The 14836-nt window shown below is 37.6% G+C and overlaps 1 protein-coding gene across 1 annotated transcript; it reads left to right on the top strand.

Annotated features, from left to right (window-relative positions):
- The first annotated feature begins 1366 nt into the window (after positions 1-1366).
- Positions 1367-14273, top strand: LOC140159306 (eukaryotic translation initiation factor 4E-1A-like). The gene is made up of 7 exons (XM_072182731.1): positions 1367-1476; positions 5505-5716; positions 6249-6312; positions 7912-8025; positions 8396-8535; positions 9331-9385; positions 10567-14273. The coding sequence occupies exons 1-7, from the start codon at positions 1447-1449 to the stop codon at positions 10624-10626; spliced, it is 675 nt and encodes a 224-aa protein (XP_072038832.1). The 5' UTR covers positions 1367-1446; the 3' UTR covers positions 10627-14273.
- The last annotated feature ends 563 nt before the right edge of the window (positions 14274-14836 follow it).

Genomic DNA, 14836 nt, shown 5'->3' with positions numbered 1-14836 from the left:
ATTATTTTGATGATGCGTGAGATTTTACTCATTTTCCAGCTTTTTGAGTGAGATTTACTACCTAGGCGTGAGATTATACTACCTTGGCGTGAGACCGTGAGAAAGTGACACAATGCGTGAGACTCACGGCCAATGCGTGAGAGTTGACAGCCCGGGGGGGGGGGGGCAAGCATTTTTTGGCAGGTCGAAAGGCGGGGACATGTGATTTTTGGCAAAAAGGTGTAGGAAAACATTAGGCACGTTTAAATTTCCTGCTTGCTGCACTCCCATTATTGATTATATGATTATGCATAAGACTAGTATTTAAGGTTTTAAATTCTGGTTTGTCCCAGGGGCCTAGGGGGGGGGGCAAGGCTTTTGGCACGTCAAAAGGGGGCAAAGATTAGATTTTTTTTGGCCCGGCCAAAGGGGAGGGCAGGCGATTTTGGCAGACCACTGGGGTACACATAATTATTTCACAACCAAGCTGTTAGAAAAGTATGACCCGACCATTCCAAGGCAGACCATTGCAGGTAGGGACAAGGGGGCTGACAGTGATTCGCCGATTCTCCAAATTTAGCCAAATTTGCACGCTACGGTATGCTATACAGAAGTTGCCGGGAATTACAAATTTGGTACCAGCATGGGAGCCGCCATCTTGGGAAAAGGGGTGCTGGCGACTGTCGACTCGACGGTCGCCAGCACCCCCGAACGCGCCCAGCAGCTCCCAGCACCATGACTACGCGTAACAGTACGCGTTCCCGACTGTCAATCATCAAGGGTCAATCACCTCGAGCTTGACAACGATATCTGAAGAGACTATTGCCAAGTCTTACGTGTAGGCGCGAAATCAAGGTTAATTTTTGTGATTGAAACAGTATTTTACTTGTATAAATCTTGGTCTGGAGAGTGGGATTGTTGGTCGATTTGATGTATTTAATAAATTAAGTTAATGGATGCCCCAAAATATTATTAAAAGTATTAAAAACAGCTATTCAACATTTGAAAAAAATACGCTGTTGCAGGCTTGAAAAGGTCTAACCTTGATTGCAGCAAGCCGTGATTTTCACGGGTAATTTTATTTCTTGAACGCGGAACACGGGCGCGATGCAGCCGGTAGAAATCGCGGTAGTGTTCCAGGCCTACGCGGTGGCAGGGTAATGGCGGCATCCATAGTTTTATTACATTTATCTTCGAGTGACGCTTCCCAATCTTATTTATTCCCTGGTAGGGACCATTGTTTTAATTGGTCGAGCGCCCTCTTTATCAATTAACTAATTGCACAGTACATGAGACAGATACACAATGGGTCTTACACAGCATTTTACGTGTAAGCAAAGTGTAGATGAAAGTACTGTAAAAGAGGTTGTGTAACCTATTGTGCAGTCTGCAACATATACATGCTTGCAATGCGTGCTAGGTTAAGACTGCAGAAAGACTATTCAAACCATATTGGATTTGCTAAAAATGGCCACTGCTAAAACTGCTCAATCTGAGGTAAAATTTGCGTTTTATGCTTATGTTTCTCATAAAAAACTACTTCGGTGAACTTGAACTAATCGTATATTAGCAATTGATCATCTTGTTTAACTTATTAATGATTTGACTGAATAGTTTGGTTGTAAAATAAGTAGTTATGTAAGGAGAAAAAGACACATGTTCAACATGTTCATGTGTTCGGAAACCGGCATGACCGATGACCGAATCATGTTGCATGTTAAACGTCTGTTGTCTCAAATGTCGATTGCATGATTCATTCATATGTCATATTTGTTAATGGTGTGGTTCCTTTGTTCCGAATAAAGACCATACAAAGAAGTAAACTGAAGAAAATTAATCACATCTGGTACAGGACAAATGCAATTCCTGAACCAGGAACCACAAAAAATACTGACGTGGTGATCAACTGGATTCCAGGCTGTACCGGTCCAGGTCTCACTATCAATCATGCTAGGCTATTATATTTTACAGTAAACCTTTTTAAGTGTACTTCGTTGCAACACACTCGTCACTGGTCCAGATGATCGATGAGCTTCTCTGGATTTGCTGCCAAGTCGATCAGCAGTGTTGGCGAGTGGAAATTTATGAATGAACTTTGCGCCGTACCGTTGTTGTTAGCTCTGACTTTGCACAATCTAGGTAACCCAGGCAAACCTTAGTTGACACATTTTAGGTATGCCAGGTGAATTCAAATTTGCCATCAAACTGCATCATTTTATATATCAAATTAAAGCCCTTGAGTATTAATGAGTAAAGAAAGCCAACACTGAAAACCTTTTTGTCATAGCACTTTCCGTAGCAAAGTTACATCTTGTCAAAGATTGGCTTTCATATGGGCAAAATTCCTCAAAACAGCATTACGGGGTGTTTCTAGATCTTAGTCTCATGATTAGCACCTTTTTTAATGGAACTGCTATCAAAATCTCTCTGAAATGCCATGTGCGAGTATCTCAAAACCAAAAAAAATCATATATGGGTCAAGTGAAGTATAGACAACATATTTATGAAGGTTTCCTTCTTAAAAAGCTTCTTTTTAATTTTAATGTAAATTTGTATTGCCGGTTTAGGCCATTTTGACTGACTAACAAATGTGTTAACCGAGGTTTCCCTGTGATACCTACACATTTGCTAGTCAGCCAAATTCGCCGACAATGTCAATGCATATTTACATAGAAATTTAAAACAACTGGCCGAAGAAGGAAACGTACATAAATATGTTTTCTATACTTCACTTGACCCAAATATATGATTTTTATGGTGATAAGTCACTCGCACATGGAATTTTAGAGGATTTGGATAGCAGTTCCATTAAAAAAAGCTGCTATCATAATGAGACTAAGATCTAGAAACACCCCCGAAATGCCGTTCTGAAATATGAAAGTCGATCTTTGACAAGATGTAACTTTGCTACGGAAAGTGCTATGAAAAATGGTTTTCAGTTTTGGCTTTGTTTACTCAAGGGCTTTGATTTGATATATAAAATGATGCAGTTTGATGGCAAATTTGAGTTCACCTAGCATACCTACACAATCACAGTACTAGTAAGCGCTCGTCACACAGGCAGGGTTCGATTTACTTTGAAAAACTTATATAGCAATTTTCAGTGATAATATTATTTAGGCGATGTTCTTATTTAAGGGGGGTACTACACCCCTCAATAAATTTGTGAGTATTTTTGCATTTTTCTCAAAAACTAATAATACACTGGTAACAAAAGTTATGTATATTATAGGGGCAAGGAATCCAATTACTACACTGGAATTTCAGTGACCCAAGACAAGCGGTTTGATAAGAAAATGAGGTACCGCTAGGATATCAGATGTACCTCATTTCTTATCATATTTACTGAACCGCTTGTCTTGAGTCACTGAAATTTCAGTGTAGTAATTGGATCCCTTGCCCCAATAATATACATAACTTTTGTTACCAGTGTGTTATTGTAAGAAAAATGCAAAAATAGTCACAAATTTACCACAGGGGTGTAGTACCCCCTTAATTAATATCATTAGCAGATCTATGTTTACATTGTAAAATATTGCTATACCCGGGGGGTCACTCCCATTGATTGTGGTCTGTACACCATCCGCGATAATCAACTTTTGAAAAGCACCCTAAACAAGGATTTAACCCTTGGCTAAAACGACACCCTAAGCAGGTAACACACGCCTGTTTTCACGCCCTAAACTGGAATTTTATTCCTTGCATCAGATCTCATACCCTTTCCGCATATATGCCATTGCAATTTTGCTACCCTTTTTCCTGATTTTTCATGTTTTTGACACCCTAAACACGATACCCGCGTATCGTGCGTACCCACGAAAAACTACCCTTTTTACGCATTTTCATTATCGCGGATGGTGTACAGTACACTACAGGCCACAATCAATGGGAGTGACCTCCCCGGGTTGCTATCAAGCTGATATTTGTGTAGCAGGTTGTCCAAAATAGGGAGCATTTTGCTACACGACACAAGTTAAATCGAACCCTGGTCACAGGTTTACTGCAAAATATTATAGCAAGTATTTCTCACCATAAACTAGTATTTAAAAGTACTTGCGTAAACTGTCCCTTCAAAGCTTCAGGTTTGTTCAACCATGTCAACTGTTATGCGGTGCTGTTGGAATTATTATTAATCAACACTTATACATGTATGGCGCTCTAACAATGAGCACAGCGCCTTACAAAAAATACAGGCAAACCTTAGTTAACACATTTGCTAGTCAACCAAATTCTCCTAGAACTCAATACATATTTTACATAGAAATTTAAAAGAACAGGCTGGTCAAGGAAACCTACATAAATATGTTTTCTATACTTCACTTGACCCAAATATATGATTTTTATGGTGATAAGACAATCGCACATGGAATTTTAGAGGGATTTTGATAGCAGTTCCATTAAAAAAACTGCTATCATAATGAGACTAAGATCTAGAAACACCCCGAAATGCTGTTTTGGGCAGGCGGTGATGGAAGCGATATCGCCAATTTGAGGTCGCCATTGGATTAACACATAATCATGAAATCTTCACAAACAATTCTAAATTTCTAATCTATTTCTATATCTCTAAAACCGCCGGGGTTCGACAAAGTACCCCACTGCAAGTATGTTAATTTTCCATTTGTAATTGCTAACCGTGTATTTTGAATGGGGCTGTCAGCCCTGTATCTTCGCCAGCCTCGTGCGTCACGTGTTAAGCTTCCTATGCCGCCTGGTTTTGGGGAATTTTGCTAGCTGAATCTTTTTGATGAAAGTCAATCTTTGACAAGATGTAACTTTGCTACGGAAAGTGCTATGAAAAAAAGGTTTTCAGTTTTGGCTTTGTTTACTCAAGGGCTTTAATTTGATATATAAAATGATGCAGTTTGATGGCAAATTTGAATTCACCTAGCATACCTACATTCTAGGCTAGAGACCATTGTATTCAAAATCTAGTCAGGTTCGGCTGAAGCATGACACCGTGGGTTAAATCGAGGGATGGCAGGGACTGCCTTTTGAAAAATAGAAAAGCAAGGCAGTCCCGGGGGTCCCGGGTCAGGAGGTTGTCCCGGGGCAGGGGGGTGTCTAGACAGCGAGCGTCTAACCCTCCAGAGCAATAACATCTTCATGGCAATAACATCTGCTTTCCAAGCCTTGAAATAAGCGGACTGGAACCAGAAGCAATTTGTTTTTTAACATTGCTCCTGGTTCACTGGGATTTTACAAGAACCAGGAGCAATTTCTGAAGAAGCCGATACTCTTTTCAAATAGTAAATTTTTTCTGCATATGTACATGTACCGTACATACAAAAGGCCTACAGCATACCAGCAGCTACTGCATCAAGTGCAAAACTGGAACCAGAAGCAACTTGTTTTCGAAAATTGCTCCTGGTTCATGCAAATTATACAAGGACCAGGAGCAATTGGTAGCTTTGCAAGGGCAAATTTGCTCCCAGCGCCCGCTTATTTCAAGGCTTGCTGCTTTCACTGTTGACGAAAGTTAAAAATTTTGCTTTCAATCTATATTTTGATTTTGCGATCTTTAGGATTCTACAAAAGCTAAGAAAGAAGGACAAGAGATGGAACTGACAAATGAGCCTGAAGGAGGAGATGCTCTAGCACTGGAATCAACGGACCTAGTCAAACACCCACTGCAGAACAAATGGTCGATGTGGTTCTTCAAGAATGACAAAGCCAAATCTTGGGCCGATAACCTTAGAGTTGTTTCTTCGTTTGACACAGTAGAAGATTTCTGGGCGTAAGTCAAATATTATATGATTCCTCTAATTAAAATATAACATCCAGTAAAGCAAATTAAATCTGTTAAAGAAATGCCATATAATGATAGCATTCTTACATATAAATCAAGGAAAGTAATTTCTCTGTGTCAGTGTCAAACAAACAATAATGTTCCCTGCGCAATAAACCATTTCAAATCAAGATTGGAGAAGTTCGTAAAACCATGTGCTGTATATCATGAATCATGGCACTTTTTGAGCAACAACTTATTTAGCCAATGTCAACATGGGATCATCAGGTAAAATATTTCCCTATCTTATAGAACTAAACACCTCCAGGGGTAGCGCTAGGCTGCATTTGGGAGTCCTGTCAACAAAATACAGTTTGGTCCCCCTATTTTAGAATTTTCTGGTTCAGATCCCCAGTTACTCAATCTAGTGCACATGTTCATTGTTCAGTACAAATAATTTTGCCACATAATGGGGTCAATCTCTTAATACCCCATGCTCACCATTTATAAACATTCTTTTAAACTTTGTTGTTTCTTTCAGATTATATAATCACATAGTTGTTGCTAGTAGATTGCAATCTGGATGTGATTATGCTCTATTTAAGGTAAGTCAACTCAAAATTTATTTTAGTTGTGGCATCTTTATAGATGAGTTAACTTCTGACATCATTGCCTGGCAGTATGCGCATACATCATCACAATTTCCATAGTTTTTTGCCTGGCAGTATGCGCGCGAATCATATTTTGTTCAGGGCTTGTGTTTTTAAAACACAATAAGGCTATTGAACAGTGTAGTGGTTGCATGTGGTTCACTCAAGCATATTGATATATATACCAGTCCCTTGCCTTTGTTGATAAACATTGAGGTCAACTCATCTATAGGGAAGCCATTAATCAGTGCCAAAGCCTAGAAATCTGTGGCAGTGCAGGCAAATCCATTTGGATTCTTGCTAAAATTCTTTGATTTGCCCAAATCTACCTCCTGCTCCCGATGCACACAGAGGAGGCTTAAAGTCATTCCTACAATGCACTATGATTGGGAAATTTGATCAATATAACCTAATTTTTAAGGCAAAGTCCCTATTGCCACACACACAAAATTGTAATTTTTAAAACTGCAGCCAACAGGCTAATAGTTGAGACTTATAACTTATATTTGACTTTCTTACAGGAAACATTCATATTGTCCCACTGCATTAATTTTATTCATAAGTCTCAATGTTTTGAATGTTAAATAAAAGGATGAAAACACCAGATATTTGCACACAATCCCAATGCAAGGTATGGTCAACTGTGCCAAATGTGTACAAAAGCCAGACATACAATGTACAAGGTCAGAAACCCCATTGGGTTATGGGAATGTCTTTAAACATCCTCTGCGCTGCACAATGATTGAAAAAAAAAAATTGCCCTCTGTCAGTCTGATTTAGTCATCTAAGATGGCTGCTTTGGTGAACGAAAGATCCGATGTCTGTTTTTGCTGTTAAAATGCCCTTGCAGATCAGAATTATTATACAAATTATTGATGATTGAAGTAAATTATACAATAATTCACCATGTTGGTGGTTCAGTTGCTTAAAAAATGAACTATAAATAGTCAAACCGGGAGTCAAATTTGGTACATCTTTTTTTCTGTAAACTGTCAATGTTTACGCAAATTCACATGGATTCGCCCGGTTGATGTTTGCGAGAATCTTTCCGTAAATCAATTCACATGAGATTTCTGAGCCTGTGCAGAAGCATTGCTTTTCCAAATGGGCCCTCTTCCCCTCCCAATTGTGGAAATTTGGCCTAGTTAACACAAAATTTCACCTTAATTTTGGTCTAAGATATAGTGTAAAATTGAAAATTGGCCTGGTAAATACAAAATTTTGCATTTATTTTGGGCTAAAATAGTGTAGAAATTGACAATTTTGAAGCTCGCAATTGTTGCAGTAACACAGGGCCAAATTGATTCCCACTAAGAATTATTTTATCTTTGCCCCCCTCAGTCAGCTAACACTGATAACACAACTGAACATGTAAAATGCTTGGACCTACCAAAAGGATTTTTACAAAGACCTTGCTGGATCACATATTATAAAATTAGAATTACTTAGCCCTAATTAAACATACGCTCGACAATAAAGCATGACCCTTGACCCCAGACCTTTGTACCTCTCAATTTTGTATGAAAATATGTGCTATTTTGATGATATAAACAGGAAGGTGTGAAACCCATGTGGGAGGATGACAAAAACAAAACTGGAGGACGATGGCTGGTTAGTTTTGATAAGAAATCCAAACCAACAGAAATAGACCGATGCTGGCTAGAAACGGTGAGTTGGAAAAAATTAATTTTCATCATTTTATAACAATTTTATAAAATACCAACCAAGTAGCTGACCAACTGTTAGTTGAATGGATATTTAAAGACTTGACACATGTATAATACCGTATTGATAGTTAGCATATGTGCTTAGTATTGAGTGCTTTTAAAACATGCAAACATGAAGAGCCCCATCCACAAAAGTGTAAAGGGTTTTGAGCAAATCATCAATACACATAGTTATATACGAACAAGTAAACCTGCAAATGTGTGTCGCAACCCCATTAGCTCAGTTGGTAACTGCCACATCAGAGTGAAAAATAGTATGGAATCACAAAATGTACTTTTAATGACCAAATTGCATCGATCCTATCCTGTAGCTACTACTGATGGTTGGGGAAGCATTTGAAGAGGAATCCGAAATAGTGAATGGTGCTGTTATAAATGTGAGAAACAAAGGAAACAAAATAGCAATATGGACTGGCGAGTCAAGAAAGGAAGAACCAGTTTGTAAAGTAGGGTAAGTATGATGCAGGGATAGAATTTGACAAGTGCCGGATTTTTTTTATATCCAGCCTTAGGATCTCCTTTACAGAACACATACCATTCCTCTTGTGTGTCAGCTTTATTTGTCTCAATATTTGAGCACAAACACAGCAAGGTCATGCTCCTCTTCATTCCGCCTAAGTTTATGTACTCTCCAGCTTGCCACTTCTGCCCTAGCCAAGAATGGAACCTACATGATATATTACTGAATTGATGCTCATCAGTACGCCAGTCTTTTTCTTCCACACGGATGTCGACTGCAGACGACAAGTTTCAAATTTTGTTTTAAATTTTTCAAAAATTTCAAAATTGTAAATTTTCATGACCATATTTGGAATCAGCATGACAAATGCATTAAAATGAGTACAAACAAGCCTAGTATTGGTTCAGTGATTCTTAAGATAGCTCGTGATATTTTGAGAAAATATCTCAATTTCTCAAAACTTAAACTTTTTATGTTGAAGCCTATGGCTAGCAGGCAGAGCATTAACATGTGGACCCCAAGTGTTTGCAAGCCTGGCAAATGCTTCGCCACTACAGATGCAACTTTCACATTTTTTAGCAAGAATCTATGGTTAAAAAGTATGATCATATGCTAATGCCTGGCATTTGCCACAAACTATCCTTTGTGTGTACAATAGAGGTGTTAACAATTGTCCATATTTGCAATGCAAAACCTATATCGAAGACCTTTGATGAGTATTTAAGCATAACTCTATATTTTACCTCAAATGGTTAACTTGTTTGTTTTATTTGTTTCTATCAACAGAAAAAAATTCAAAGAGAGGTTAGGGCTCCCACCAAGATTTTCAATTCCATTTGAAGTAAGTATGACATCTTGTTTTTCTAGTAATTTAAGGAACAAACCAAAAGATTGATGATGTCCTATAAATTTAAATTAGCATGCTGATCCCTCACTCCACAGCGTAATTGTAATCTATGTAAACATTCATCATTTCTTTGTCAATATTTCCATCCCTTGTACCATTTGACCAGACTAGGGAAACTAATTTCATTCATAGGATGTGATTGATCTTCTGATCGGTTCCCATAAAATGCTTACAAAAATACATGATGAAACCAAGTAAGATATTATGATTAAAGGTGTGTGAATGATAAAATGCAAGGATTAAAGGTGTGTGAACCTGATTGACAGCCCCATCTAAGGGAAAAAATAATGGGGTTTGACCCGGGCACTACGAAAATACTTAAGTGAAACAGTAGAGCCCATTTATGGTAGATTTTGTTTGAACTAGGAGCTTCTCAACTGACCACAAGTTACAACATATTGGTTCATGTATTCATGACAAGTTTCAGCTTAAAAATACCTTCCGGTCATGTTATGCTTGCAATGTGCTTCCATGTGCAGCACACAGGCAAAATTCACATTAAATTTGTCTTCAGTGTTATTTCATGGCAAGAGATGGGCATATAGAGCCTAGAACCTGATTATTTTTTTCTCTTGACCTCATCTCACCACTTAACCCCATCAAATGGCAGATAAAAGCTATTATGTTTCTCACAACAAAGTATGTTTCCTCTCAAACAAAATGTGTTTGTAGTCTGCCAAAGTGCGAGTAACGCCATGTTGATTTGGCAGTGGCAAATTTGAATTGTGCGTCCACGCTGTTGCATCCCTGGCTTACAGACAAATTGCCTTTCCAAACGTGGATGTGCACTGGATTAAGTAGTAAGATTACAACTGGTCATCAGTTATAGTCTATATATCTACCTCGAGTCACTGGTACTAGCTTTGAAGTTCAGCGTGTTCTGCTTTAGCTTAGCGTTACTTGGTGACTGGTGTGTGTACATACTTTTACGCGCGCGATCAATGTGCCGCATATGTACACACAAGAAATCACGCTTAACCAATGCAGCATACGCTGAACTTCTAGTGCCGGTGACTCAAGGTAGATATAGACTATATAGACTGTCATTTCCACATCAGTTTTTTCAAATGATGGCTTTAAATTACAATTTCATGCATTTCTTTACCTACACACAGGCACATGCAGATACAATGACAAAACACGGCTCCACAGCAAAACACCGCTTCGTGGTATGATGAGTGCCCTCTATAGCTAGACATTGTACAACTGTAGATAGCACGAGAGAATTAAAACAAAGACGCTGTGCTTCGGGCCCTGCAGTCTACACCACACTCTGGAAACGAACGTAGGGTATAGACTACAGGTATATACTAATGTTACTGGCCAGCTATGGAGGCTAGAGTTGCCAGATTGCCAGCCATGGTTGCCAGTGTTGCCAAATTGGATTTCTTCGTAGGAGATGGGGTTACCTATCGCCTTTTATCTTTTTTTTTTGTCATACTTCTGTAATTGTTTTTGAAATAAGGAATATAACATCATATATATTTGCTTGTTTGATTTCAACTTTACACACTTTATAATGATATCTATTGTGTGGTTTTTATGTGAGGAGTATGATAAAATATGTGAGTGTTTAAGGTGGTACTACACCCCCTGATAAATTTTGTGACTAATTTTGCATTTTTCTCACAAAATAACTACACACTGGTAAGGCTAATGAAAGTTGATTCCTTGTTTCCCGTTACCCTATTCCGCTCAAAACTAATTGCTGGCCAAATATATCATTATTATGAATAAAATGTTGATTTCTAACAAACTTTAACACACCAATAAATAATTGTGGTTTTAAATATATTATAAATCTCTTTCTGTTGATTTTCAGGGATTTTCTTTGCAGTAGGAGCATGGTAAATGGTTAATAATGAATTGATAGTGAATACCTACTCACTTTTCTGTCCCGTGCACTTTTGATCTGCTCTGATCTCATCCCGTAAAAATATTGTAAAACTTTTGATAATAGTTGTACAATCACCTTCGTGTGGTTGTAAACTACATCTGTAAACTACAAGCTGTGATTTATCACATGTATACATTGGTTTACACCTGTAACAGATGCAATAATGAAATGGTATGAAATAATGAATAATGAAAAATTAAATGGTCACCTACACAGTCACGAAAAATTGTGTAACGGGAAACAAGGCATTGACTTTCATTGGCCTAATAAAAGATACTACAGGGGCAACAAATACAATTACTTAACTGAAATTTCAGTGATTCAAGACAAGTGGTTCATTATTATGTTAAGAAATGAGGTATATTCTAGTACCTCTTTTCTTATCATAAATAACGTACATACTGCTTGTCTTGAGTCACTGAAATTCCAGTGTAGTAACTGGATTCCTTGCCCCTATAATATACGTAACTTTTGTTATTGTTATTATGTTTTGAGAAAAATGCAAAAATAGTCCAATTTATCAAGGGGTGTAGTACCACCTTAAAGCATTTTGAATAATCTGCTGGTGAATTATTTTGTGTATTTACAACATAGCCTTTGTAAATGTCAGCGTTTGTAAAGTTTTGTGACTAGGATCGATTGCAGAAATTGTTGCAATCAGAATTACTGTCATAGGGGGCATTTTTCATGCAATGCATTTATTGCACTTTGTCAATTTTGAACTGATTTCACGTGTTATTTTATATGACTCTAACAAGCCTTGAAATAAGTGGGGCGGGGAGCAAATTTACTCTCGTAAAGCCACCAATTGCTCCTGGTCCTTGTTAAATTAACATGAACCAGGAGCAATTTTCTAAAACAAATTGCTCCTGGTTCTAATTTTGCACTTGATGCAGTAGTGCTTTATGCTGTATTGTATATGCAGAAAAGGATTTACTATTTCAAAATTGCTCCTGTTTCTTTAGAAATTGTAAAATCCCAGTGAACCAGGAGCAATGTTCAAAAACAAATTGCTCCTGGTTCCAGTTTGCTTATTTCAAGGCTTGGACTCTAAGCTTCCTTACATTCAGTGACCTATACACAAAAGGAATTTGTTTGTTTATTTGTATTATTTTCACAGTAAGGGCTTGGAACGCAAAAAAATGTGGAAATGAATTTAGGAATTTAGCACGAAAACGTCCATTTATACAGTAACAATGATATTGCCGATGCCCAAAGCAATGTAACATGCAAGCCGGAAGAGTATCAGATGGAAAATTGGGCTATTCCAGAAATTTTTTACATACCCCAAAGATGACATTGGGATTTCCTACACCTTTCCCCCTCAATATTGCTTTAGGAATTCCCATCATGAAATGTCGAAAAATTGGGAATTCACATTGGTTTTTGGCGTAAATGCATATAAATCCCATTTCCAAATGCACACCCTAAAAATGGCTGGGAAATCGTGCTATTATGTTATGTGTGGCTCGGGAAATCGCACAATTATAATTTTGTGAAATCACCCATGGGAAATCCCACATTTTTTGTTTTAAATTAACTTTATCATCTTTGGGGAGCTGTGTGGAATTTGGTCCAATATGAGATTGTTATGTAACAGTAAATAATGACATTATGTTGTCTGTCTTGTCAGAGGTATTCAGATTACTTTATAAATGGTTGTTATCTACAACAGTGATTCTTCCGGTAATTGACAAACTGGGAGCTCTTAAACAAAATTACTTCCAGATGGGTTGCCCAGCTTGCATGCGGGTCTTGTGACCATTGTGCATGAATATTTTGTGTTCATTTTTCTAATGCGATAAACGGTGCATTTGCCATTCTCTGTTCTCATATTTCATTTCTCATCTCGCCAGTTATTTTATGCTCCGATGATTCTAGCTTTTTTTCAAGCTTTGTTATGAAATTTTTTTTAAAAGTACAAAAATATTTTATGATCATGTCATTTGAATTTGATTGAAAAGATGCATTCCAGTTGAAATCCTTACACCCCAGCAGATGGAAGACATGACCTTAATATCCCACACAGGGAGTGCAAATATCAAATGGAGTCACCCATTCAGGTTGTCCCATAATTACAAAATTTACACTCCCTATGTTGGAGATTAAGGTCACATCTTCCATATGGGATGTATGGATTTCAACTGGATAATAAGCCAGTTCAATAATGTTAAAGGGCCATTTAGGCCTATTAAATATTGTATTGAAGCTTTGTATAGAGTGATTCATTTTATTATGATTTAGTGATGTTTGGGAGTGTGTCAAAAGGTTGGCCAGGTTTTTGACACACTGTTTAGTCCCTCAATGAAGTCCTAACAATACACTACTTTTGTGTATGCTCACTTAAATGACAGACCGATTGTTGACATAAGACACATTGACGATGGCATACAATGCATTTATAGTATTCGGCAAGGTCATTCAGCAGTGTCCAACAGCTCTCTCTGATTAAAACTGATGTTAGTAGCTTGATCAGTGAATGAGGTGCCAATGTGATGATGATGTGATTCAATTAACCAATCAGAACTCCACTTCCGTGTTTACGCTATAAACGGCGCCAAATCGGCAGACCGCTGAAGAACCGTGCCGAAAACTATAGAATGTTGAAATTATAGTACCGATTGAATACATGTAAATACATGTAATCTGCATAAAAACACATGTTATTCATTTGTTGTTATTATTTATGTTTTGTTTTGTTTGAAAATGAACAGTTGATAAAAACTAAATATATGTACATATATACAGCTTGACTGGCTGATAAATTTGTATAGAAAAAATGTTGCAACATTTTATGTGGTGGTTTTGTTTTAAATTTGGTTGTTTTCCTGAAACTAAAAAAACACTTGTTTTGCATATATTTTGTAATTTCAGGTAAAAACTTTTTGTCCAAGGTTTGTCAATATTTCAAGTTTACATTTCTCTAGATTTTTTGAGGCGTCCATGTCTGTTTTTACATTTAATAGTAGTATATCTATCTATCACTGCATATTGAGCTAGTCCAGTTGAAATCCATAGACCCAATGGAAGACCATACATGACCTTAATCTCCCACACGTGGTGTAGATTTCAAATGGAGTCACCCATTCAGGTAGCCCCATTTGAAATTCACACTCCCTGTGTGGAAGATTCTGATCATGTCTTCCATAGTGGGTGTATTGGTTTCAACTGTAATAGCCCTTTTGATGTTTGTTTCATGACAGAGGATTGTCGTCACAAAACTTGAGTAAATGCCTGCCATCATTTGTATCATTGGTGTATAGACCACTTGACATGTGACATCATAGCCCGGCAGTACGCGCGAATTATGGCAATTTCCATTTTTCTTTGCCCTACAGTGTGCGTACGCATCATAGTTTGCTCAGGGCACATGCATTTTAAATCGCCCACATTTCATATAGTACAAGAAAGTCATTGAACAGTGTAGCGGTTTGTTCAAGCATATCGATAGACCAGTCACTTGACCTTTGTTGACCAATGATGTCGAA

Source organism: Amphiura filiformis, chromosome 8 (assembly GCF_039555335.1).
Source record: "Amphiura filiformis chromosome 8, Afil_fr2py, whole genome shotgun sequence".
NCBI classification, from domain to species: Eukaryota; Metazoa; Echinodermata; class Ophiuroidea; order Amphilepidida; family Amphiuridae; genus Amphiura; species Amphiura filiformis.
This window is presented reverse-complemented; position numbering and strand designations above follow the sequence as displayed.

Coding starts and splice junctions, on each gene's coding strand:
- LOC140159306 (XM_072182731.1), top strand. CDS start 1,447: ATGGCCACTGCTAAAACTGCTCAATCTGAG. Junction 1,477..5,504: donor CTAAAACTGCTCAATCTGAG/GTAAAATTTGCG, acceptor TGCGATCTTTAG/GATTCTACAAAAGCTAAGAA. Junction 5,717..6,248: donor ACAGTAGAAGATTTCTGGGC/GTAAGTCAAATA, acceptor TGTTTCTTTCAG/ATTATATAATCACATAGTTG.